The 26,863-nt window shown below is 39.7% G+C and overlaps 1 protein-coding gene across 4 annotated transcripts in view; it reads left to right on the forward strand.

The window, feature by feature from the left end:
- The first annotated feature begins 720 nt into the window (after window positions 1-720).
- rock2a (rho-associated, coiled-coil containing protein kinase 2a) overlaps window positions 721-26,863 on the forward strand; it is a 49,208-nt gene continuing 23,065 nt past the window's right edge. For 2 of the 4 annotated variants that reach the window (XM_026151446.2, XM_026151445.2), the window contains exons 1-3: window positions 721-1,618; window positions 25,350-25,431; window positions 25,979-26,079. In XM_026151446.2, coding sequence (XP_026007231.1) covers window positions 1,520-1,618; window positions 25,350-25,431; window positions 25,979-26,079 — 282 coding nt within the window. In that variant the 5' untranslated portion in view covers window positions 721-1,519. The remainder of the gene's footprint in view (window positions 1,619-25,349; window positions 25,432-25,978; window positions 26,080-26,863) is intronic. The other 2 variants (XM_080294028.1, XM_026151447.2) reach the window with 1 other exon arrangement.

Consider the following 26,863-nt stretch of genomic DNA (forward strand, 5'->3'; position numbering starts at 1 on the left):
TTTGTTATGCCAACTAACCGTGTTCGGTGCTTTCCAGAAAACAATGTATTGGAGTGCATCACGAAGTATGACATATCTGCGCGGCATGTCAATCTTTCTGTCCTGGCAAAATTAAAGTAAACTGAGGACCTCTCCATCCAATTCATTTATGAGAAACCTGTATCCTGCCAAACTTGTTACATATCCTCCATCTTGAGTGTGGACTGTCACCTTCAGATAGAAGATATAAAGTCCTAAAATGCAGACTGGATTACTTTAAAAAGGAATTTGTCATCTTATCTTATTCACTCTTTGCAAAGACAGCTTCTGTGACAGCACTAGGAATTCCCCTAAGTAGTATATTGTATTGTGTTTCAGCTTATTTTGTGCGAAATAAATAAAGACATGGTGTAATATGTCATGTTTCCCAGTTCATCTGAAGCTGTATTGCCAAATTCTAAAATCTCAGACGAGCTAGTTATTTTTATTATATAAAACCTTAGAATTTGAAAAGAGTGTACTTTCTTTTGATCATCTTTGTGGTTGTCTTGCTCATACTTATTGTTAAAAATATAAACTTATTACAGTTATGAACTACACAAAGAATGGATACTTTTGACCTACTAAAGAGAAGAGTTAAAGTTTTTGATATTAAAAGATTACACGAGAAATTTATCTCAAGCTATATCCAGGTTGGAGGGCAGGACTGATGGATTATGGGTAATTGAGTCCTCGGTGTGTGTGTGTTGATGTCAGGGGGCGGAGAGTGCGAGAGTACAGCCTCCGTGTGTGTTGGTGTGTAGATGTGAGTGTACGGTGAGGAATTCAGCTGCTGGATGAGTTTTTTCTGCGAGAGAAACTTATTTTTTTTGGCGTCCACGTCTTGAAGCGAGGAGGACAAATGCGAAAATGCGAGAAGAAATCCAGGAAGAGGCGAGCGAGTGCTTATTAAAAATTCAGCGCGGGAGAACAGACGTTATTACCCGTTCGGAGGACTTGTGGCAGCACCGAGGATAAACTCCACTTCTAACGGGCTAAAGCGTTGTTGAATGGGGTGAAACGAAGCGGATTTTTTCCCTCCTAAAGATAGCAAGTCCAGGAAGAAAAAAAAATCCAAGCGGTCGAAACCCAGAAGGAAAGGGGAGTAAAAAGGGGGCAAAGAAAACGCCCTGCTTTGCTGCCTGTTGCTGGTAAATTCAAACTTTATCGCCAAGTTTAAAAAATGCATCTTCCACTTAACGAGAGGTGATAGTTCAAGTCGTCATTCCTAGCTTAAAGCCGGGCGGGTTTGCTAACTGACGGCCCCCTCTCACTTGGCAAGTTTTATGTTTTTGGAAGCATTGGGAATATTTTCTCCTCGTTGTGCACACCATTCCTGTTGGAAGCGATTTGGGTGGGCTGGGAGCCCAAAGGCTGCTCCGCCAGGCCTGCGGCCATTAGCCAGGAACAAAGAGGGTTCACATGTAAACTCAAACAGTTTGGAAAAGCCTCTTCATTAGTTTTTAAAACCCAACTTTTAACCACCAACGACGGCGCAGTCATGTCGCTGGGCGCCGAGAGGAGGATGGAAACCCGGCTGAAGAAGCTGGAGGACATGATCAGAGACCCCAGATCTGCCATAAACCTGGAAAGTTTACTGGTGAGTCAAGTGGGATCCACTTCATAGGTTATTAATGATGTTGTCTGATCGCTGAATGGCTAGGCACGCATGCACGCCCTCAGGTGAGCTAATTGCATTTAAACACCTTTTCATGTTAAAACGGTGCAGTTTATGATTTAAGTGTTATCGCCTGGTGGAGACACTGTAGACAAGCCTGATTAATAGTTAAATCTGGGTGCAGACAGAGCAGTTTGGGGCTCTTTGAGGCCTGTCTACAGATTAGGATTAACTACTTGAGATAGCTCCCCTGGGTGTTTTCATGGAGACTAATATTTTTAGATAACATATGGGCCCACCAAGCCACTGTAGTCCTATCAGTCCCAGATGTAACCACAGAACCATTGCAGTCTTCCTACACTGGTATGCAAATAGGATGTTGGCTATGGAGGACCCAGTCTGCCAAAAATCCAATAAACCATATTGGCAGCAATTAATATCAGAAAATATATATAATAACAGTGTTTAGAATTAAATTAAAAATTAAAGTAGAAGAAAATATGAAAATTTGTCTCATACTCCTGTACCACCTAACATTTATCTATTTTAATGAGAAGAAAACAATTAGTATGAAGTTGTAAAACTGCGTATCTCCTACTGTTTCAACCACTCAGGTAAATGTGTAGATTTTTATCTGAAGTTCCACTTAATTATTATTTAAATTGTATTCATCTTCCATTTGTTTTTCCCCTTTGACCTCCCGAATATAAATAAGTGACAAGATAATAAACGAGCAATAGTATTAAGGAAAACAAATATATAAGTTATTGGAAGTGTTAGGTTATATCATGTCAGTGTCATGAACAATGTGAGAATGGCTTACTTTTTTGTTTCTGGATATTGTCTAAATCGGTTCTCTATATTTGCCCACCAGCTTAATTCATTAATTTAATTAATTAATTTTACAGTTAATTAATATAGTCTTCTGGAAACTGGAATTTTGTCCCTTAGTAGTAGTAGTAGTAGTAGTAGTAATGATGAAAATCATTGAAGATTAGTTTCATGATATCTTTGTAGCTGAAGGAGAAAAACTAACTTTAAAGAGGTAAAACAGTGAGTATGTGTTTAGTCTATTGTACTCTCAGCAGCTGCTATTAGATTCTGACTGGAGATCATTTTGATTTGAATATTTCTGTTTTGTAGGGTGGGATTTTAGTACGCTCTGGTGCTTACATATAGCATTGCATTTGATTAGAATTGAGAGGCATGTAAAATCTATCATGTTTGTCTTTCTCTGACAGCTATCTTACCCACCATTTGAATATTGGCCTCAAATTTAAGATAGCCTCTGTGTGTGTGTTTATACATACATGAATGTAGCATGGGAAGAGTCATGTCTGGTCATTGTCCAAAAGAGCTTTTTCTCAGATGTAGCAAACAATGGGAGATTGTCCAAGCCAGATGTGTTCTTACTGCTGGAAATAATCTATGTAGTTTGACCATGACAACCACTCGCTTGCTGTTTTCTCTTTGGGATAATCAGACTTTTCTCGGACTTTGACCACTTGGGAGCTGACAGGGTAACCATCATTTGATGCCAACTGATTTGGGTATTTGTGGTTTAATATCTCCCTCGGGTGATATCTGCAAAAGTCTCCCTGTTCATTTCTAATAATGTGTCATTTGTCTGATCCCCTTTTCCCCCTTGCAAGCTTTTTTCTTTTTCTTCAAGTTGGGTGACTACTTCTTTATTTGCTTTAGCTTTGTTCTTTTAATAAGTGCCAAAGTGGCACCACAAGAGGAAGTGGCTGAGTAAGACCACATAAGTTGTTTTTGGATTTCAATGCCATCACAGCAAACACAGTTGCTTCGTGGTGGTCATATTGGTGCAAGTTTATGGAGATTTTTCCATTTGAAGAAAAGAAAAATGTAAATATCATAAACTTTCAATTTGCCACAGAGCTTATTTTCTGTGATAATCCAAAACCCTTGTGGTATAAATGTCAGTGCCTTTTTGTTGAGCGATCTGGGACGATGTTCCAGTTTGGCCATTGGTTCTCGAAGTTTTCCCAGCACACCCCACTTCAGAAGCCAGAAGAAGTTCACACCGCAGATTCCACATAACTAACAATAAAAAAGGAAATTTGAACATGCTGTGTAATATCAGCACAGTAGCATCTGCATACTCTTGTTTATCTTCCCTTAAAAAAAAATCATACCAGTAATCTTTGTTTAATCTGGTTGTCCGTGTGCTGTTACATCAACACGCTGGTTCTTATTCACCTACAGCCTGGCAACCATTTCTATTTTGCTTTCCTCGGGAGAGGGGAGTGAGACGGTGCATTCCCTGAATTTTTTTCCTCAGAGGTAAAGTGGTCAGAAGTTATGAGATTGTGAACGATGTCTCAGGTCCCTGTGTTTACCCTGTGCGGGGATGAGTCAGACCTGTTTGTACAGCCGCTTATGTGACGTACAATTGAAAGATTTTTTTTTTTTTTTTTTTTTTTTTTGGGCCAACAGACGATGGACTTGCCTGATTGCAGACCTTTCATTAACCACCCACATCTGGTGATTTCTTTAGCAGCTCAGTGATTGTCAGGGTATGGACGATGGCCCAGAAGTAATGGATGTTGAGCCAAATAAGGATAGCGTTTGCAATTATTGCCATTGATACAATCAAATAACTCTTGCTTTCTAAGTTGGCGAAGGACTGATGTATTAGAATTGAAACTGTTTAAATGTGTCTGTCTTTAAGTTTTGTGATGACCTAACGTTGCATAAGGCAGTGGAAAAATTCTTCCATTACACCAGTGTATATCACGACTTTGGGCTTAAATGGGAAAAGAGGTCTTCCGACAATTTAGATCAGCTCTGTTCTCCCAAAATAAATTTAGATCTCGGTTATTTTCTGGACCCTAGGAAAGCTGGAATCCCAAGCTATTTTCAGACCTATTAACTGTAACTTTTAGCCAACATTGTGTGATGTTGCCTACTTTAGCTTTAAAGTTAGAGGGTGGTGTTTGAATTTCTGGGGCCCCTAACTGGATGTGACAGAGTGCAAACACACTGTCAGCTCTATCTTAAAAAGCATCACCTCACCCCTTTTAATGGGCCCCTTCTGACTCAGCCCACCCCCCCTTTCCCATACATCCCTTCCCCTGGGGTTCTCCCGCCCCCCTCCATACAACTTGAGGCAATCCTGGTCAAGTCCTGAGGAAGAATTCAGCATAACTTGACCACCGGTGGTGTTTACTTCCTGCACATGAGCTGGGGAGAGAGAGGTGTTGAGTGTTTGAGACAAAAGTTGAGTGGGAAGCATGCGTAGGAGAGAACAGGCTGCGGTTTTCCATTTTTAGCAGCCTCGGTGCTGCCGCTGGGATCAAGAAGTTTTGCTGCTCGGTGTGTTCAGACACACGCATGCACACAAACAATAAATGCTAAGATATGTCTTGTTTTTGTTTGGGTTTTGGGGGTGGGGGTGGGGGGGGGGGGGGTTGCAGGTGAAGGAAAAACATGCATACTTAAAGTGCCTAGATAATTGCTCACAGGCTCATATTTGGTAAATAATGAATCACAAATCCCCTGTTATTGTGGCATGGCAACGGTACCAGAGGGAGCCACATTGTGTGGACCCTTTATTTATTCTTCTCACTAACAGCTTAGTGAAGGAAACTCGGTAATTAATTTCAGGTTTGTGCTTTTTTTCCCCTTTCCTTTTCTTTTTTAAGTGATCATGAAGGTAATGCATTTAAGGAGCAGTGGGCAGGCTTCCCTTAGGATAAGGAAAACTGACGTGGAGGAATGTGCAGCATCTGTCAGGGAAACTCGGTCACCTTCCTTAGTCAATCTTCAACTCTTGTGATGAGATGGGGCAGAGCTGCTGCTATCTGTAAATCCAGCCACAGAACAGCCAGGGGAAAAAATAATACTTAAATGATGCGTTAATGCCGCCCCACTCTCTGGTTATATAAACTGTAGATCACTATATTGCCTCTATCAGCACTCGATCAAGCGTAACCTCAAGTCTCAGCAACCTTCCCCTTGTGCAAACGGTAGGGATCGTTATTTGGCAGGACACCACTGCTGACTGAAGTGCAGGACTTAACTTGGCAGCTCCAAGTACAGGCAGTGATTGTTAAGGAGCAAGCACAAGATGGGGCCTTTCCCGGAATTAAAGAAAAAGACAAAACTAAAATATGGACAGGTTATTTGCAAATCACTCAAGTTTCTGCTGTCCTAAAGGAAATGACCTCACTGAGTAAATAGTTGGCAGCCATACATGGGGCTCAAAGTTCCATAGACTTCTGTCCTGCCTGCACTTTCCCCGTTCGCTTTCTAGCCTTATCTCTTTTCCCTGGCCCTACTTTTCTCTCAGCCCCTCCCCTCAGGCTTGTTAAACACACTGCAGGTATGTTAACTGTGTTTTCATACTTTTGCAGGCCCAGGGCGTGCAGATAACTTAATGCACAGCACTTATGTGTGAATGATATGGGAAATAGAGCTAAAAGCTTGTATGATGCCTTCCAGTTTATCTCTGGGGGGCAATCCCTGTCCATTTCTTTTAAGATCATTTGGAGTGATGCTCTTTTTATTCAGCATTAGTTGGGAAAGCCTTTTAATACATATGCTGTCTCTTTTGCTTAGTACTGGTTATTCACGCCCTTTTTTTCTCTCCCTATTCCTACTCGTATATGCTTCATTTTGTTTTGTTTTTTTCCATTAATTTTTTTGTCTTCTCATCTCCCATTTTCTTCAGCTTTTTTCTTTCTTCCCCTCCCCTTTAACTTATTGTCACTCCACTTCTCACCTACACTAGACTTTCTTCCTCTGTAGCTATTGGGATAAATGATATCCCCTCTTTGTCAACCTGAGTTTTGGCTTCTTCTCTGGAGTGTAGTTGAGTTGCTCTCAGGCAAACAGCAGCAGCAGACCAGACCCGGCTTCAGTGTGCTAGCTGGATAGAAACACTGCCTTATAAGGCACTGGGGATGGTGGCCCCAGCCAATTTTTTTTTCCTTCAAAACAAGCCGGTCTCTCGGCTCCACACCACCTCTGGTGAGTCGGCCGGACCTCTCCATGGTCTTTTTTTGGTTTTTCGCTCCACTCCAGTGAAGAAGACCCGGCGTCTTCTGGGTGTGCAAACCCTCAGCAGTCTCAAAATGTCAACCTTCACTTCAGTTATGCAGCTCCTGGTCTCCTTTAGTGGTCAGAGCTAGGAAACATGATAAGGGTTTTCCTTGTTTATTAAAGCCATACATGGCCCACCAGAGGCTTTTTTGGAAATAAAAAAACACTTAAGGCCTGTAAGAAAGAAAAAGAGTAGGGGAAATTTAAAAATGTATTTATTTAGGTCAGTATTTTAATTCTGATTATTTATTCATTGGCTTAGCAAACATCATCTAGTTGCTGAACTTAAAAGCATATGCCTTTACAGGGGATTTCCATAAACTTAAAAAATAACCCAGGAGTAGGACAAATATTGATGTAGGGAACTGGGTCGTCTGGTAGTTGAGTTCTGATTGTTAGGCGTGGTGTTTAACCGCAAAGCTCATCTTGCAAGGACACACTCTGGTCTCTGCTGGCTTTCTGCCACCGTGGGATGTCTGCAGGCGCAAATCGGGGAGTAGAGGGGTCCTCTACTTAATTATAATGTGTATGTCTTGCATTACAACACGGATGTTTGGCTGGTTGTCAATGTTGCATGTTTACCTGCAGAGATCATTAATACCATAGATCGTAGCTTAGCACAAAAGCAAAATAAGGGCAAAAACCAACACCTGCCTTTTTCACACTAATAAAGCTAACTAATTGACATGTTGCATCTCATTAATTTTGGTGATTAAAGTAATATGATGCTGGTTGTTAAAGATTTACGTGTCAGACAGGTGGTTTCCTGTCAGCTACACTCTGAGAACCCCAGGAAGTTACCCAACCTGGCCAAGAATGAACTTTTGTCCAAAATGAACCTCCTTGTTTCCTCATTTGCTGTTTCCTATACATTGGACACTCAATGGGTTGCTCTACATTTGGGAGCAAGTTTAGATTTTGGAAAAATTATTATTGTTTTGTGTTGCACAGCATGTATTTTGAATACAACTTTATACATCTGTGTGTTGATGTTCACTTCTCAGTGTTGCCCTATCACAGGTAAATTGTTTTTTGCTTATATAGTGTCCCATATACAATTTCAAACTGTTATTTTTTTTTCACTTGCAGTTCAGATATGATATGCCCAGTGTGACCATTTTGAAACCACTGTAAACAGCGGTTCATCAAAGCAGGCAGTGGGTTGAGTCAGACTGTGTTTTTAAGCTAAATTGCAACATTAGTGCAAGAAATACAACAGAGTTGATAAAAAGTGACACAGTCATTTTCCTTAACATCATAAGTCTATAACTATATATAATATGTTCTTTGCAGTTGATGCCAGATCATATTTGAAGATGGATCTTTGCCCTCAGTACTGTAGCTAATTAATGATCACATTTGTACCCCTGCTCTTGTTTTTCTCGTGTTACAGTTTGTTGGACACATTTTTGAGAAAATCTCTAGTGAAGTGGCTGCTCTCAAGTCGAAAAGATTAGAGCTAATCTTGGACAGCAATCACCTGTTTTTCTGTAACTACTTGCAGGCAGTTCATGCAAACACTTATACTTTGTATTCCATTACTTAAATAAATTCTGATAAATCTCGAATGTTCATTTTGCTTTTCCTTAGCCAGCTGTAAAAAATTAATTACTAACTGAACAAAAATCAAAGTCCACACCTTAAAATACCCACACATTAATAAACACCTAATTCTCAGCACCTTGATTTCATGTTATATAATGCCTCAGACAAATGGAACAAGATATGAGTCAGGAGCTGTCCAACAGGGATGTGAGAAGAAAGTTTAGAATGAGGAAGAATGCAAGCACAAGAATTGACTTTCTCAAAATTTACATGGAGATTTTCCAATTGTGGCATTGGAATGACCCCCCTCTTTGCATCAAACATGAGGGCAGGAAACAGTACTAGTTTCCTGAGTTGTGTTGTGTTACAGGAACTTTGTGTTATTTTCCTGCGTTTCTGTCTTCCCTGTGTCATCATCCATGTGATTTGGCTCTTCTTCTGTGGACTTTGAGCCTACTCTAAACCAGAATTGGAAGGACTTTGACACTATGGCCACACTCAGTCAGCCTCACACACACACATAACAAAAGACGCTGGTAGTGATTGGGCCAGCATGCCAGTTTTGTCATATTTTTTGAGTCCACATTTCCCTCAGTCACCACAACAGAGAATATAAAGTTAACATGACTCTTCCAGACACAATATTTAGAAGTCTGCCAGGTTGAAATAAACCAGACTTCTCCTTAATATGACATTTGGACTAGAAGCAAAGCTGAAATCTGAGATATTGATGTGTTTACGGTGGTGTAGGGTTCTCATGTATGCACACAGAGATTTCACCTTAATCTCTTTGCTGTTTTTGTCTAGACATAAAGACTGTGGTTGATATTTTAACTTAAAGTAGGATTTGGTTATAATGCAGCACTCAGGTTCTGTGACCTTCCTGCATAGTTTTTGAATCTTACTGCTCTGCAGGAAGACTTAACTTTTGAAGAACTTTCAGTTCCCACACCGATCAAAACTGTAAAGGTCATGAACTCAGTTATGCAAATGGTTTGTGGTTAACAGTGATGGCAAAAATCCTGTTGTTGACTTTGTTGTCATGCTGTGCAAAATCTTCCCCCGGTGGCGCGAGCATTGAGGAGTTTAATACCTGAGTCTTGGTATATTTTTAGTTTCAACTGAGGGTGTGAGTGAGAAGAGCAGAGAAGAGAACAGGAGGCTCCCACGCATAACGCACAATCCATCTGGCCTCAGCCTTATCATTCCATCACAACCTGCTGGTGAAACACAGCCTCCTACACGCATACACAAACTTTCTGTCATGCACACATGCTTATGCACAGGCTCGGGCACTCATAGATACGCATTAGTGTCCATTTTCACAAGCAAACAACATTTATTCAGTTGATCTTAGCAACACACAGCCTGCATTGTGTGTAGCCAGCAGCAACAATAGAGCTATACAGCTCATTACCAAACAGCTACAGATTGTCAGTGAGTTCACTGCCTTTAGTAAACACAAACAAGGACATTCGTATGTTCGCACTCGAGTTTAGACCGGGAGTGTTTGTGTTGAAGCTGGCAGTTATAATTGAAATGGTTTGTGTCTATACTAAAAATATTTATATACAAATGTACTCATAGACATGCCAAAGGATCGAAACAAAATCTAAGCCTAATGATGTCATCTTAGTGCTATGTTTTTGTTTTGTTTGTGTGTGTGTGTGTGTGTTGTAATTTAAATTTGCCTCATATTGGGTGGTATGGTTGTGCAGTGGTTAGCACAGGCAACTCGCCTCATTTGAACCCTGCTTCCTTCTGCAGTCCAAACACATGTATGGTTTGGCTGTGGGTGTGTAGTAGATTAAGTACTTGAAATGTATAGAATAACACACTTTATGCACAGCTAGAATGTAACTTGTAGCCTAAAGAGGTTAGAAAAGGCCAGAAAAGCATTTTATAAATGTGAGAACATATGGAAATAGCCACCACGTTGTCACCGGTTAGCTTCTGAAGAGCATTTTTTTCACTGTTGCCATCCTGCTGTTTCCTGCTCAAACCAGATGTGCTGAATGCGTGGTGGCTTTGACTGTCGAAAGCTGTTAGCCAGAGAACATTTTACTCAGTATGACACAAAACATTTACTACTTATAGATTTTTGTAAGTAATTTTTGCAACTGCAGGCATCACATCCTGCTGGCATTAAAAGGAATGCAGGTTAAGGAAACTTCTAAGTTGGCTTCACTTCTTAAACTAAGAAACTATGTCTGTCTTTTATACAGTCTGTGGCAATAGACTTAAAATAAAGGAATTTCTGAATTCTAAGGAAAGGGTTCGGTTTCCCTCTTGGATTGCTTAATTAGAGGAATTTTTTTCAGAGACTTGAGGCCCAACAGTTTGCTGGAAAATGGTAGCCATTAACCAGGGCAGGCTTGATGTAATCCTTGGGTTAATTGTCAGTAAAAACAACATTTTAGTATGAATTGTGACAGGTTGCCGCCAAAATGAAGTGTGCCTTGCACAAATGCAGTCTTTGTGCTCAATGGATAGAACATGACTTTAAATGTCAAACAGCAGAATGGCTGGTTGACAGAACATCGTTATTATAAGATTTGAGATTAAGTTTTTATGTGCAAGCAGTCTTCCCTTGCCCCTTTTTTCCTGGCACATTCCTCAGTGTACTTAATAATAAAGCGTGGGGAGGGCGCAGGAGCATGAGACAAAAATATGTCAAATTCAGGAGCAAGAAGTAATTGTTATTCCCAGTGGAGACATTAGCTGCGCTATTTGTGAACCCAGGATTCCTGCTGTTGTCTTTCTCGAAGAGTTTATGGGCTCTGCCTGGCAAGGTCCCCTCGCTCTGCCCGGCTGGCCAGCCCACCATTTATCCACACAACTATTTTTAAAACTGCTGGAATTCTATCAAAACATCAACTTTCTGCTCAATCCTTTTAAAGCTCAGAGCAGTGCTGCTTGTTTTCTGTTCCACATGCCTAGTGATGAGACGGTTATGAGGAGAGGAAGAGTGGTGGGGGGGAGTGGACTAAAAGTGGAGCAGAGGGAGGTTGTGACTTTTAATAGTTAGGGCTATTCCTTTTCTGCTTTTAGCTTCTTTCAGGTTAACATCATTGCATTCTTGACTGGTGGATCCACGTGGCTTTTTATAGGGTGATAAAGAATGGAAGCAGGCGAGGGGAGAACAACCGCTCTGTCAGCGGCAGGTTGGGTAAATAAAAAGGGAGAAGAATAGAATGTGCCGAAACGGCGCTCTTATAAAATGCCTGCCTCCTGCGACTTCAACCAGTCTCAGCTCTTTGTATTTTGCAGGAGTTGCTATGCGACGAGCCATAACCCACGGGCTGGATTACAGTATAGCAGAGATAAAGAGCCATCTAATAGATACATAGCAATTCATACTGATAAGCCTGACTGGGAAGATACTCCTATCAGCTCAAGGAGACTGTAAGGATGTTAATAACTCTACAAGGAAGTGTAGCCCACTATATATCAAAGTGTGCTAAAGAAACTGACTGGATAATCTGTAATTATTCACATTCATTATTACAGAAATAAACATTCCCTTTAATTTAAGCGAAGCCAACACTACATTAGTTATCCGAAAGGGCTATATATACAGAGGACCAAAACGTCCAAAATCATGAATGTAAAAAATAAACATGTATGATTTTAAATGCAGTAAATTTCCACAGCATGTCTTTTATCCTGTCTTCCTTCTCTCACCCCAACCGGTCGCAGCAGATGGCCGCCCCTCCCTGAGCCGGAGGTTTCTTCCTGTTAAAAGGGAGTTTTTCCTTCCCACTGTTGCCAAAGTGCTTGCTCATAGGGGGTCATATGATTGTTGGGTTTTTCTCTGTATCTATGAAGCGCCTTGAGGCGACTTATGTTGTGATTTGGCGCTATATAAATAAAATTGAATTGAATTAAATTAAATATTAAAAATAACTTAGTGACTGCAAGGCATCAGTCACATAGCCCTAGAGGCCAGTCAATAACCCCATTGGCTACTAGATGTTGCTAGGAGAAATTGCTGGCAAAGAGGGTGCTGCACCAAAAACCTCTTTGTGATTACAATTGTTGCTAACAATTGTAATCACAACAACAAAAAAGACGTAACATAAACCAAATGGAGACTGTTCACCTTTACAGTAAAAGTTATGCTTTATTTCTATAACCGGGGGCTACTGTGGCAATCTCCTAGTGACCAAAGGAGTTGCAAGGATGTTTTTGGTGCATCACCCTCTTTGTGACCTTTTTTCTCAAGCAACCACTTGCCAGTCAGTCAGGATATACACATTGTGTTTTCAGGTGACCCTCCTGTGTGTGACTGAACCGTCTTCAGGACCCTTATCGGAGCTTTAGCAAATGATATTGCAGAGACAGTAACCATTTGCCAAAAAGTTGGGGAACAAACAAATTGCCTTTGTTATTGGTGGCTGGTAGGAGGTTGCTGACTGGTTTCTAGGCCTGTGTACTGGACTTAAAACACATTCCTGTTTTAAGGGGGGGGGGGGAGACGACTAAATGAAGACCAGAAATGGCAGTTTATGTCACATTTTAAAGGAATGAGGAACGAGTATTGTCAGTATTTTGTGGTTTTAGTGACTGTCATTATTAGTAAGGTTATATATTTACCTGTTTATTGTTTATTGTCTCAAATTCATTGAAGTTAAAACTATTGATGCAGCTTCGTTCCCCCAGAGACTTAACCACTTATTTAATATTCAAGAAATGCTGCTTCCACAGACTTCCAGTCGCCTTTGCATTTACATTTATTTTATTTTATTTATTTATTTATTTTTTATAGTAATGGAAGTTAATTGAAAGAGCTATTTGCAGTCATTTCCCTTGTGTAACTCCAATGCACTAAATGGCTTATTATGCATGACCTTTGAGGTTACTGCTAATCCTGCAGTGTAAGAATTACTATAAATGTGGTTCAGGAAAGCATTTTGAAGTGGACTGGTGCAATTAGCAAACAAAATAAAATAAACCAAATGCGTGTCTACCAACATAATATCACTCTCGCTGTGGAGCCTCTCATCATCACCATGGTAACATTTATTTGTACCTCCCCCACACTTGATTCATCTTATTTAAAGGAGGGATACAGAAAGGACAAGGATAAGAAAAATATATCACCATGAGGTCCAGCTTGTAAATGGGGAATGTTTGCTACGTGCCTGCAGCCAGTCCAAGCGTTACCAGTGTTTACTTTGCATTTCTCGTGGCAACTGTCAGCAAACAGCTTTTGTCAACTTTTTCATGTCCAAAGTTGGAAATCTGCAAAACTGAATTCCTTCTCCATTCGATCTTTTACGGTGTGCTGGCTTGGGTGTAGAGCTTTCTCTCTCCAGTCTTCTGTTTGAGCCGTTTCACTTTGACAATATGTGACAGGTTACTGGCAGTTAATTTCTGAACTTGTGAATGACACTTACATTCTGCTTACTTTGAAGATGTATCGTGCATGTTTGCTTTCATTGCATGGACAGGAAAAAGGATGCATCTCACGTACATTTGCTGCATGTGTGGCCTTTTCAGGCGTGTGTCCGTCTCTGGTGGAAAATGCTGAGCAGTGCTGCTTGTTTTATCATAGATAGCCGGCAGGACTGATTGTAAGTCACTTCACGGAGCCTGTCGTGGTTTTGTGGGCTGTTCTTTCGCCTTTGAAAATGACTTAAGCTATGCACACAGTACCCTAAATGAATACACTTGATTTGTTAACAGACACTAACATATTCCAGCCTGCATGCTCAGGCAACTGCCGTTATCATAAAAGTATCGTATGCAAGAAAATTATGCTTTCTGTTTTTTTTTTTTTTTTTTTTTTTTTTTTCCTTTTTTTTTTTTTTTTTAATATTTTTGGATGGACAGAAACATTAATAAATAAATATACAACTGCAATAATCATACTGTCAGTTCTCTGTCCATTTCTAAACAAACAAACAAACTAAGACAAGCAAACAAACAACACACAAAAAAAAAAAAAAAAAAAAAAAAAAAAAAAAAATTACATAAATAAATAAATAAATAAAATAAATAAAACCCAGGAGAAACAAAATAATACACCGCCTCCTGGAGAACATCAGCAAAAACAAAAACGAATAAGGGTAAAACCCCCTGGTGCAAAAAAAAAAAAAAAAAAAAAAAAAAAAAGACAACAACCAAAATACCAATGACACATGAAATATCCCTCTAAGAGACCATTTATCATAATGTCTAAGAGACATTGTCAATGTACCGCAAAAAGGGACCCCAGACCTGCTCAAAAATATCTTCTCTTCCCTTCATTCTATACATAACCCGTTCATATGATGCCATCCTAGACATTTGTTCGGTCCATTCCTTGAAAGAACAGGGGCTGGATGACTTCCAATGCCTAAGAATTACCCTGCAACCAGTTATAAAAGCCAGACGCATCCACAATCTCTGTTTTTTTGAGAGAATGTTATCGTCAGGTAGTAGGCCCAGGACGCATATAGCTGGAGATTTAGAAAGATTAAGTTTAAAAATATCATTCACCAAGTTGATGATCCCATCCCACAAATAATCATTTTTCCGACATGTATACAACATATGAACTAGAGTCCCGACTTCCTGCTGACATTTCCAACAAATGTCCTTATCTGCGAGCTTCAACCTGACTAATTTACTGGGTGTCCAATAGTTTCTGTGAAGCAACTTGTACTGGATAAGTTGAGACTGTGTTTCAGGTGAGCAGACATACCATGATGAGATCAGCATCTTCCAACTGTCCTCTGAGATCTGGATACCCAGATCTTTCTCCCAACACCGCCTCAATCCCCCCAAACTGGGAGCGTGTGCCTCTCTGAAGCTCCCATAAAATTTAGATGCCCTGATTCTGTTATTGTCAGGGGTTGCAAACATCTTCTGAACACTAGATGGAGGGTCTAGATTATTTTTCAAAATGGCTTTAATACAATGTCTTATTTGAAAAAACCTCCAAATTTCCCTTGGATCCAAATTGAATTCTCGTCTGATTTCTGCAAACGATTTCATGCCAGTCTGCCCAAATAGGTCCCCCATCTGATTAATACCTGTCCTAGCCCAGGCCTCCCACCAGACCGGTTTCTTACCTATTAATACTTTCTTATTATACCAAATAGAGGCTCTAGCGGTGAGATAAGGGCTGCTGTTGGTATATTGGTGAGCTCTAAGCCAGGTCTCTTGCATGAAAGACAGTACTGGATCTTTAAACGGTACTGGCCTTCCCTTCTGAGTAAGGAAGGCCTCTAAAGACGAAGGGGCCACAAGACTTTCCTCAATCCCAACCCATGATGGCTTATCAGTAGAGGAATTATGTATCTTAACTAACTGAGAGAGGGAGAAAGCATAATGATACCAGACCATCTTAGACAATGCCAACCCACCACTCTCTTTAGCAGCATATAATTTAGACCGATTGAACAATGGCTTTTTACCTGCCCACACAAAACCCTCTACACATGTATTATAAAGCTTTAGCAAATTATGTGGGACTGCTATCGGTAACATGTGAAGAAAGTACTGAAGTTTAGGGGCAATAATCATCTTCACCAAATTAATTCTGCCCAAAAGGGACAGATTTATTTTAACCCAATTCTGCAACAGCGAACGGATGTTTTGAATCACTGGGGAAATATTTACTTTCATTATGTTGTCTAAACCAGGGGTCAATTTAATCCCCAAATAAGTCAGACCCTCGGGCATCCACTTGAAATGCCATGAACTCCTCATAACAGGCGGACACAATTTAGAAATAGGCATAGCTTCAGACTTAGACCAATTTATAGTGTATCCAGAGATTACAGAGAAAGAATCAATAATTGAGGAAATTGCAGGAACGGCCTGTTCTGGGTTAGTTGAAATCAGTAAAATATCATCTGCATACAAAAAAGTTTTATGTTCTTCTTGACCCAAATCCACCCCTCTAATTTTCTTACATTCACGTAAAGCTATGGCTAAAGGCTCCAAAAACAGAGCAAAAATGAGAGGTGATAAGGGTGAACCTTGTCTAGTACCCCGACTTAACGAAAATGAGGGTGACATTATCCCATTGGTAATAACTGTAGCCATTGGATCTGTGTATACCACCTGAATCCACTGCCTAAAAAAGGGACCGAAACCAAATCTCTTCAAGGTATGAAACAGAAAAGGATACTCAACTTTATCAAAAGCTTTCTCTGCGTCCAAAGAGAAGGCAACGACAGGGTCTAGCTTAGTCCTGCTCTTCCAGAGTATATGCAATATCCTACGTAGATTATCCGCAGAGCTTCTATTTTTCACAAAACCGACCTGATCCCTATGCACCAAATACGGAAGAACTTTTTCAAGCCTAAAAGCTAATATCTTAGAAATAATTTTTTCATCCACATTAATTAATGAAATTGGGCGATAATTCCCACAATGCTGTGGGTCTTTCCCTTTTTTATGTAATAACGTGATCACTGCCGATCGCATACTAAACGGTAGTCTCCCTCTTTGAAACGCATCTTGATATACCGACAGTAGTCTTGGAGCTAGTTCGTCCACAAACACCTTATAAAAATCTGATGGAAATCCATCCAAATCCAAAATTATGCTTTCTGACAGTTTTGTTGAAGAATTTAAATTTGTGACAAATCTATAATCGAACAATAGGCTCATCTCAAGTGAGGCTCTTGGGGTTTGACGCTGCAGACTAGTATTACTAATGTTTATCCGGTTAACAATGGTGTGAGCTTGTCGCATGTCTCCAGCAGTTTCAGATTCTGGTTAGAGTGGCCTGACAGAGAGAATCTATCGCCAGCTGCAGTCCAGAATACAGAGTCAGTCTGTACAGTGATCGAGAGAGACTGTGCAAAGCATCAACAGTGAAAGGTGAACAAGCTGGTAGGGAATATCTGTTATCTGCAATGGCAGCCATGACTTTTAAAATAAAATCAATGGGATTGTCTTCCTGTACATCAGCCACATATGGTGTCATATTTTGTTTTGTATTTAAAAATGGTAAAAGAATTCTACAAAACCGAATTAAAATGGCCTCAGTGAACACTTACATCATGGGAATGAATCAGTGGCCGATGGTGCATTCCAGTTGAAGTTGGAAGTTGGAATTTCCGAGATGAAGTCGGAATTTTCAACTCGGAAAGTTGGAGCCGCTCCACAAACCCCAACTTAATGGGGGCTGTGCGGCTGTGAACACAAGCGGTAGTAAAAGTGCAAAATCCGTGCCACCACTGCAGTGTGTTTGTGACTCTAAATAAATAAGCCATTTGCAAAGCATTGACTGGGTTCTATCTGTGAACGTTGTGTAGCTGTGCAATAAACAAGCACTATGCTGTTGTGTTGTTAATAATGCATCAGTGGCTCCACCTTGCTAAGGGGCAAAATAAATCCTGCTTCTTTTATTTTTGTTTGTTTGTTTGCTACATCATGTTACTATTTAAACACACTCATCTCGATGGTAATGTCACTCCGACATCCGACTTCCAAGACAAATGGAACACATCAAAAGTGCCAAGAAATTATGTTTGGTTACTCTGAAAGTGTTTTTTCAAACAAATCAGGAGTGTAATGCACAAAACTCACTCTCACGCACACACACACACACACACACACACACACACACACACACCAGTACCTGCCAGGCACGATCCCTAATAAACCCCCACTAAACGGCAAAGACTAATCTGAGAGATTTACTTTAAAAACATCAATCAGCAGAATTTCGTGATCAAGACATGTACTCGGGCAGTGTCTGATTAACTTCTGATAAATATGTGTTATATTTAAAATACTTTTTGTTTCAAAATTTGTAGTCATCTTTTTTATTATACATACAATATGGACTAAATCAAATTTACAATGTGACACAAAGACGATTTATTATATGAAAATATGCTTGGTTGTTGGATTTTTGCTGTTGATTCATTGAGCTAATTTTGGACACTGCTACTATGCATCCATTATGTGTTTTTCATTGTCTCTCACCGCCTGACGAATATAGAGCTGCAGTAGCAGCAGTAACGGTGCCTCAGAGGAAATGACTTGCACACAGGGACTGGCTTCATGACACAGTGAAATTATCTGCCAGCCCTGGGGTGGGGTGGATCATTTCCTGTATTGCCATGCTCGCGCATGTGTGCATGTAGGTATATGTACACGCACGTGCACGCACACAAACACGCACCCGACAAACCCTCTCCACCCCCACACATGTGTGTATTTTTTTCCCTTAAATAGTAGTTTTGTGAGAGGTCGGTCCTTTAATGGGGAAGTTGAGTTGATGAAACAGAGTGCTCCGCTCGCTCGACGTAAGCTGATTTCATCCGAGCGGAGAACGATGGAGAGAGGAGGACGGGCAGATAAGTCTGAGAGGCTACAGAACAAAAAAGTGGAGAAGCCTAGAAAGGAAGTGATGAAACTGATTGTATCACAACGCCTAACAGCGCAATAATGAAAGAAAAAGAAAAGAAAAAGGAAAGTGACAAGTATGCAGCGTATGCACTGCGTCGTGTTCTCATGTTCTCATTTGGCTCGGTCCAGTGTTACGAACTGCTCCTTATTGACTGTTGAGGAATGCATAGCTGACAAAAGTTGATTGATGACTTCCTTACTGTTACACGCTGTAACGATTAGAGGTTAGCAACAGTCCGTCCTTTGCTTATTTAATGGTTTCCCTGCATTGCCCTGGGTCATACTTATGAAATGTCTGCGATACTGCAGTACAGTGCCCAGCTTTTCTTCCTGTCGGGGAAAAATAAGAATAACAGGACAACACGCATCACAGAATTTTTTTTTGTTTTGTTTTGTTTGAGGTAATCAGATGTCACAAGAATAACTGAAATACATCTGTGAGTAATAATGTACTGGCCACTGTTTAGTTTGGGGTAAATACTCATCAGCTGCTTTGTTTGTTGCCTGCCACACATTTTTCAGGAATGTCCATGAATCAGACTGTGTGTGTCAGAGGAAGAACAAGAATGAGTGTGTCTAATGTTGGGTTTGTTTTATTCAGCTGTTCACACACTTTCTCAAATACCTGTAAGTGGTAGAGCTGCTACACAAGATAGGCGTGTAGTGCCAGCATGGGGTGACTCCTCTTGTTCCTATTTCCTCAGAAATTTGGTTGTATAGAAGCCTATTGGAGGGGGGGACAAACCCATGCCCCCCTTACTTTATGACATTGGTAAATACTTTCCTAATGGCCTCAGTCACTGAATATACCTCTCTTTAAATTAGTCTCTCTAATTTTCTCGAAGCAACTACTCTGAGATTCTCACAGCCTTTGTCCCGACCAGTATGAACAAGAGAATATGCATATACGAACATGCAGTTAGGAGGAAAGGAACCACTTGAGAACAGAAGCATGCCACATCAGCTCTCAGATACGGTGGAAGCAAAGTTACTAGTGTTTGTGACAATGTATATACCAAAGTATATTGCAAAAACAACCAAAGAATTTCTCATTGCAAAACAATCTTCATTGGCCAAGTCAGTCATCTGTTCTCAGCCAGGAGCACATGCTTTTCAGTTACTGAACATAAAACCGAAGGCAAAGATACCCATAAACGAACACCAACTGAAGATAGCCTGACTGAACATCCAAACACTTATGTCCATGGAGTCTAGACTTAAGGAAGTCATCGGCCGCTAAGGACTTTTATCCAACTATTGGAAACGGTCCACATATTTAAAATTGTAGTCAATTTTTTAATCACAGCTGAGACTCTGTAAACAGGTATGAATTTATATACTGTAGGTTGGGATGTGTCTTTGTGTGAATTTTCAAAAAGTTGTGAAGCACTTTGTATGCTATTTACATGCTGTATGTCTGTGAGGCGATTAGAGGATCATCAGGGGGTCCTTTTGTCCCTCTGTGGGGGGTTACTCCCACTAGGTTATATCTGGGACTCTCCACCATTTGACCTTAGAACTGAAGAAGCTTCTCGGATGAAAGGTGAAACGTCTTCAAGCAACTTAAAGAAGTCCAGACGCTTTTCTTTGCAAGCTCCTTTGACTTTACATGCTGTAATAATAATAATAATAATAATAATAATAATAATAATAATCACATGCCTATAAATACTATGAGGGTGTTCAGCACTATGAGTGTGGTAAATGCAGGTCTGAGCCTATGACTGTGGCGTGTATGTGGAGGTGACTTTATCTCTGGGACCGCCTCTTTTCCAAGGGTTATAGAAACAGCGTGTTCATCATTTATCAGAAGAATATCAGAGAATCAAGAAGGCAGCTGCTGATGGAAAAATGAGTCACTGCTCCACAGTCTGTCTCTCTCGAGGAACACAGCTTTCAGTTAAAACACTTTTCTTCTGTATGTAGTTGCTGTTTGTGTATCCAGTCAGTCAAGTTGAGCACTGTTGTGTTGAATGAAATGCTGAGGGGAAGTTGGTCCTTTTCATTCAGACTCGCTGGGTTGCATTGATGTGGAACTGTTTTCGTTCTGTGCAGTGGTGAGAAAATAGAACATAAACTGTCCTTAGAAAGGCGGTCAGTGGTCTGTAATGTTGAATTTGGATTTGCTTTAAGTTAGCATGTTGCCTTTATTGGAATGGAAGATGCTTGAAAAAAAAAATTATTTATTTATTTATTTTTAGAAGCTTTCCAAATAGGATGGATGCTCATTAGCTGCTTATTTAGGTCATGTGAGGTCCCTCTGAGGTCCCATCTCAGCCTAGCCTTTTGGTTTTGCTCCCTTAGGTTTAGTAAATGCTGTACAAATGATTTTCAGATTAATGTGCTGCTGGGAAACAAAACCATGGCTTTAAAGGGCTTACTGGACGGCCTGAAAGATACTAATATGGATCTCCTTAAAACCCTTTCCGAAGAACCTGGGAGTTATCTTTTAACACTTTTGAAGGCGAAGGAGTTTCTTTTCAGAAATTTAAAAAGTTGTTAATTAGTAGTCATCAGAGAACATGTGAACTATCCTGCAGTCAAGTTCGGTTATTATCTGTGCCGGTTAAACAAACAAATAAAAAGCCCATTGACCAAGAAAATTGTTGTTTTTGGATATTCTTTAAGTCTTTGAAAGGTCAAAAATAATTCACGAAATATGTGAAGTGGAACAAATACCCTCCTCTCTGAGAATTTCAAACAATAAAAACCAGAAAACATTGGGGAAATGGACATCCAACTTTGAGACTGTGGACTTTCACTTATTTTTATTATCTTATTTCTATTCATTTGTTTGTTGAACTCTGCTCACTATATTTACATATGCTTTTTTCTTTTTCTTTTTTTTATGGAACAAATCTCTGGAGTAATCTGCCCACAGATGTGACTCATAAGGTCTTTTTTTTTTTTTTTTTTTTTTTTAAGTATAATGGACAATGGATGAAAGAACTGCTGACCTTTATGCTGTAATGTAATATATTCCTTTTAGTTTTTTCTACCTTTATTTTTATTTATTTATTTTTTTTACATTACTCATTCTTATTTTGGTTGTTTTATGCTCCTATTGTTTAAATGTTTGTTATTTACACACAAACTCAGATGCATTGTAGCATCTCTCTGTCACAAATTTAGATTCAAAATCCAAAACAATCAAAAATACAGTTGGCTTTTGGCTTGCAGGGGAAAAAAAACATTTTTAAAGCGATTGCTGATGAATATTTTCTATTTACTATCAGTGTGGGTTACTTTTAATTTGATACATGTGTGCAAAAGCAGTTAGGCAATACTAACAATGTATCATTTCATAATGCACCCAAAACAGCATATTATTGCTAAGGAAGTAAAAAATGTAAAGCACCAAATAAAGAAAACAAAAGATACTCCATACAGGTTTTTTGTTTGTTTGTTTGTTTAAATTGCTCAGGTCCAGATTCCCTCATGAATTTATGGTCTCCCCTACATTAGATACATTTTTATTTTTTAATTTTGAAACTAGATTTCATATTTTTAATTTTGTTTTATGGTTCATCTTTTGGATTAATTCATTACCAGTGGCTGTGTCGTGATGATAAGGGGATAAAAATAAGCTGGTATTGACTGATTATGACACATTTCTTTTATAGTTCATACTTCCTTAAAATAAGTGCAGCCAAATGACTTATATCTCAGTGAGGAAAAAGAAAAAAAAAACTGGTAAATGGCAAATTATGGAAATTTTGAATGCACTTTTTGTTTTGACACCTAATCTGTGAGTGCTCACACGTCACATCATCTGCATCATGTGTGAAAAATCAGTGCTGATGCAAACAACAGACTTCCTGGCAGCTCATGACTACTTGTCTCATTTCATGCAAAAACACAGTGACTTGCTGTGTGACGCAGCCTTTTACCATCCATGCGCCGTTTATGATGGCTTGATTTGTTTTGCAACAGCACTGTGACTAATGTTTCCATAGAGGTGACAAGTTTGAAAATGCTGTTGCTGAGGGGAGGAAGGACAGACAGCATGCCACCATATCCTGAATCTTAGAGCTGGGCGATAGAACGATAACGATATGTATCGCGATATAACTTTTACTCGATAGAGAAATTAAGCTATCGCGATAGACTTCGCCGCTCTTGTCCTCAAAAAAAAAAAAAAAAAAAAGGTCAGCCAATCCAAATTAAGTAGCGCAGAGCCGAACCAATCACAGCCGCAGCGTCACGTCCGCGTGACTTGTTACGTACAGCACAAGTGCCAAGCCGCACGTGTGTTTGTTTGGGAAGCAGCCAGCGGGTAATGGAGGAAATGAGTGTGCCGACTAGAAAAATCAACCGAGCGTGACCGAAGAGAAAACAGATGATGGTTCCAATGCCGGAGAGATTGTCGAACGGAAGAGCCATAGACGTTCCGTAGTGTGAAGGTATTTCGGCTATTTCAAGTCTGACAAAAAACAGAGTAGCGTGCACTGTAAATTGTGCCGAAAGCAAGTCTGGAAATACAATAAACTGGTGCATGCGTCACACTGTGCGCCACGTTATTGTTTCGGTGAAATGAATTTCAACAATACTGTTACTGTTAATTCTACTCTCTGCAGTGTTTAAATGCTTACATATACACACAGTTACTGTCCCTCCACACATACGACTCGGTTCTGCTTCTATGCCCCAGCTTTGTTTACTTTTTCCCACCGAGGCTTCTAGACTTCTGATTGGCCAACATTTCGGCACGGTTAGGAATCTAGCTCCACCTGCTGCTTTGGCATCATAGCAGCGTTTTCCTTCATTTCTGCCTTTATGTGTGGACGGGATTATTTTTTAAAACGAAAACGGAAAATCTCCGTTTTCAAAAATACCCGTGTACGTGTGGACGTAGCCTCAGTCTCTGACTGGAAGCGCTAATTCGTCATTCGGCTTTTGTCAGACTAAAGTAACTGTTAAAAGTGTTTGAAAAGCTCAGCTATACAACAAGGAGAGATTGAGAATTTCCTTTTAGTTCTCAGTTTATTTGATATTGACAAAAGTTAGTCAGTTTTGTCTGTTCTTCTGTAAAACAAACTAAGATTTATTTTTAGAATTAATATTTTGTTTCTAAGTGGAATTGACAATTTAGTCTGTTTTGTTTGTTCTATTTTGAAACTTAAACGCTTTAGCGGCTGCCTTTTGTGTAGTTTGCAATATTTGCCTTTATTTATCTGAAAAAGTCTCATGTTCCTTAAGTACATCTACCCTGTTGAACTTATTATGGGAAATAAATATTTAAATAAAAACAAGCTGCTGATTATTTCACATTTTACTTGTGAGCAACGGCACATTTAAATCTTACAAATATAGTTATTTGGCTTATATCGTGATAGATATCGTTATCGCCTGAAATGAAAAAAACATATCGTGATATGAAAAAATCTCATATCGCCCAGCTCTATTGAATCCCATCCGGTTGTTCAGTCTGACGTCACTAGCCGTGTCTGGGCCTAAACTCCGCTGCAGGTCCATATATCAAACGATCACTATGGCATTACTCAGAGTTGAAAAACTGTCTAAAGTCTTTCATCTTTAATAAAATGATCAGCGTTCTGCTCTACCAGGTGTAACAATTGAGTTTAACATCCAGGCATCCATGAAAACGGAATTTATGACATTCAACGGAGTTAGAAGTTAGCAGGGAGTTAGCTCGCTAGCTTCTATCTAAATACAATATAGCATGTCCTGACTGCGGGGTTTTGGAAACAAATTAAAACGTACAGCTCTGCTATCACTTCTAACATAAATGAAGACAGAAAACTAAACAGCAGTGACGTTTGTAGGGTTACTGAAGTTGGGCTAGCTGGTATATAATGATGTGCTATGTGACCGCTAGCGACACAGCTATGTTAGCATAATATAAACAAGCTAACTTTTTTCCCACTCGATAAAAGTTAATGTGAGTGTTCTCGGTGGTCAGGAACAAATGTAATCGCATGGCAGGATGCTGTAAAAGGACCAAACTTCAGCCAGGAGAACAACTGAGATAATCCATCAACAATAGAGATTGACAGACCACGTGACTTTCGTGCATTGCATGCCGGGAACTCGTGGCAAAACAATCCAAGTACCGCATCAAATGCAAGCATTTGCAGCACCGCAAAACGTTCATTCTTCGGTTCCAATAAATTCTTGCTTTTTCTTTGCCCCCCAAAAAGGTATGTACAAAATGAAGGAGAACAATGCCGGTCCGTACAAAGACAGACTTGATGAAAAGCCAAAGAAAAGATACGAGGGAAAAAATCAAACCAGTGAGGTTAGTCATTCATATACTGCTGCATGGGCTGGGCTGTAGTTACATCCTAAGGTTTTAAAAACTGAGCTTAAACAAATGATTAGCGGTCATAAAAGCTGAGGGAGGTCAACAGTGATCACTGACTGTTTTAGGAGCTTTTTGAGATCAAATAGAAGAAAATACAAAACATTAAACATGTTAACAACACAAAAGCCATATTAAACGCAGACTACTTTAGGCCCGGAAGTAGGATTCGTCGCATCATCACTGAACAACCGAATTGTTAATCCTGTAGATAATCATGTGACCCCCTCGAACTGCTTCAAAGCACATTAGTGCCTTTGCTGTACATTTGTTGATTTTGATTTATTTAACAGTGCAGTGTCATTGTGGTTTCATAACACCTTCCTGCAAAGCATTTCCACTGTGTTGTGGAGGGTTTTTTTTATAGATCTCTTAGAGCTTATTATTAATGTTTTGGGGGTTTTTTCTCTTTTTTTGCAGGACTCCATGAATGCGCTGGTCTTAGACTTGGGCTACCCTGCACTACGAAAGAACAAAAACATTGAGACCTTCTTAAACAGATGTGAGTAGCTTAATGAGAGATGATTATCTAGAAGGTGAACAGCTCAATTATTCAGAAAAGGCTGATTATCAAAACCAGTCAAATCATCACTTTATGTAAAAGGTTCGGTATAAAATACTGCCTCTTTGCTGTATTAATCAATAAATGCCTTCCTAATGAGTTTGTTCTTGATTGCTACTTTCAAAGGTTATTTAACATAAGATTATGTTCATTTTGTAAATTCTAGTAGTCATTAGAGTACTATTGTCTATGAAACTCGTTAGACAGAGAATAGTAAAACTGGATATACTTCACAGGGTCTATCATTTTATGGATCAGTCATTATCATGTGAATCAATGGGTGATAAAACCGTGGCTATATCTATCTTTATATATGTCTTCTGGGAAGTCTGAGCATCTCAGCTTAAATTGTTGGAACATTACCTGGATAAGTAGTAGAAAATGGATGGATAAATATATAGAGGATGTTCACTTAAATAATTGCGTTGTATTTACAACACTAATGCACGTTCATTTCCTCTGTCCTGTCAATAAACTTTTGCTTCAGATGAGAAAGTCATTGGCCAGATTCGAGATCTGCAGATGAAGTCTGAAGACTTTGACAGAGTTAAAGTGATTGGCCGAGGAGCATTTGGTGAAGTGCAACTGGTAAGTACTGATCATATGAACAGGTAACACTGTTTTTGTTTTTATAGTTGCTTTGTAAAAGCAACTATAAAAAAAACAAGTGGTATAGTCGTCCATCAAGGATCCATCATACCATCAAAACGATTCTAACTTTGGAGAAGTGCATGTCAAAAGTATCTACTGCTTGTATTGCCACAGTCATGGTTAGCACTGTTACCTCATAGCATGAATGTTCATGGTTTGAATCTCCTGCATAGTTGAATAGTTCTGTGTGGAGTTTGAATGTTCTCCCTTAGCCTATTACCTCAAGTACCCTGGCTTCCTCCCACAGTCCAAAGAAGTACATGTTATGTTTATTTGTGATTCTACATTGGCTGTGGATGTGAGGCAGATACAAGTGCTCGAAGTGCATGAATGTGCGGTTAATTGTGGCTTGTATTCTAAAAGACTTTGAGTGGTTAGTAAGATCAGAAAAGAGCTTTTTAAATGCCTGTTCACTTCCATAATCCTTTTCTCTGCATGACGAGGTTTGCTGTGCAAACTGACACCGTAAACCAGTCATCTACCTCAGCTGCTTATGCTGAAGGGAGAGTGGACGGTGAAAAGATGAACACTTAGAACCAACAACCAAAAACACAAATTATGTTCTGTAGTGGTGTCATATGAATACACGGAGAGGCAATGGGTTCCCTCTACAGCTTGAGCCTATATCAGCATAACCAAAGGATGCAACCCTACACATAAGCTTTATCAAAAAGGAAAGCTGAGTCTTTAAAGTAGAGGGCATGCCTGTATCCTGAACTCA

The sequence above is a fragment of the Astatotilapia calliptera genome, chromosome 19 (assembly GCF_964374335.1).
Source record: "Astatotilapia calliptera chromosome 19, fAstCal68.1, whole genome shotgun sequence".
NCBI classification, from domain to species: domain Eukaryota; kingdom Metazoa; phylum Chordata; class Actinopteri; order Cichliformes; family Cichlidae; genus Astatotilapia; species Astatotilapia calliptera.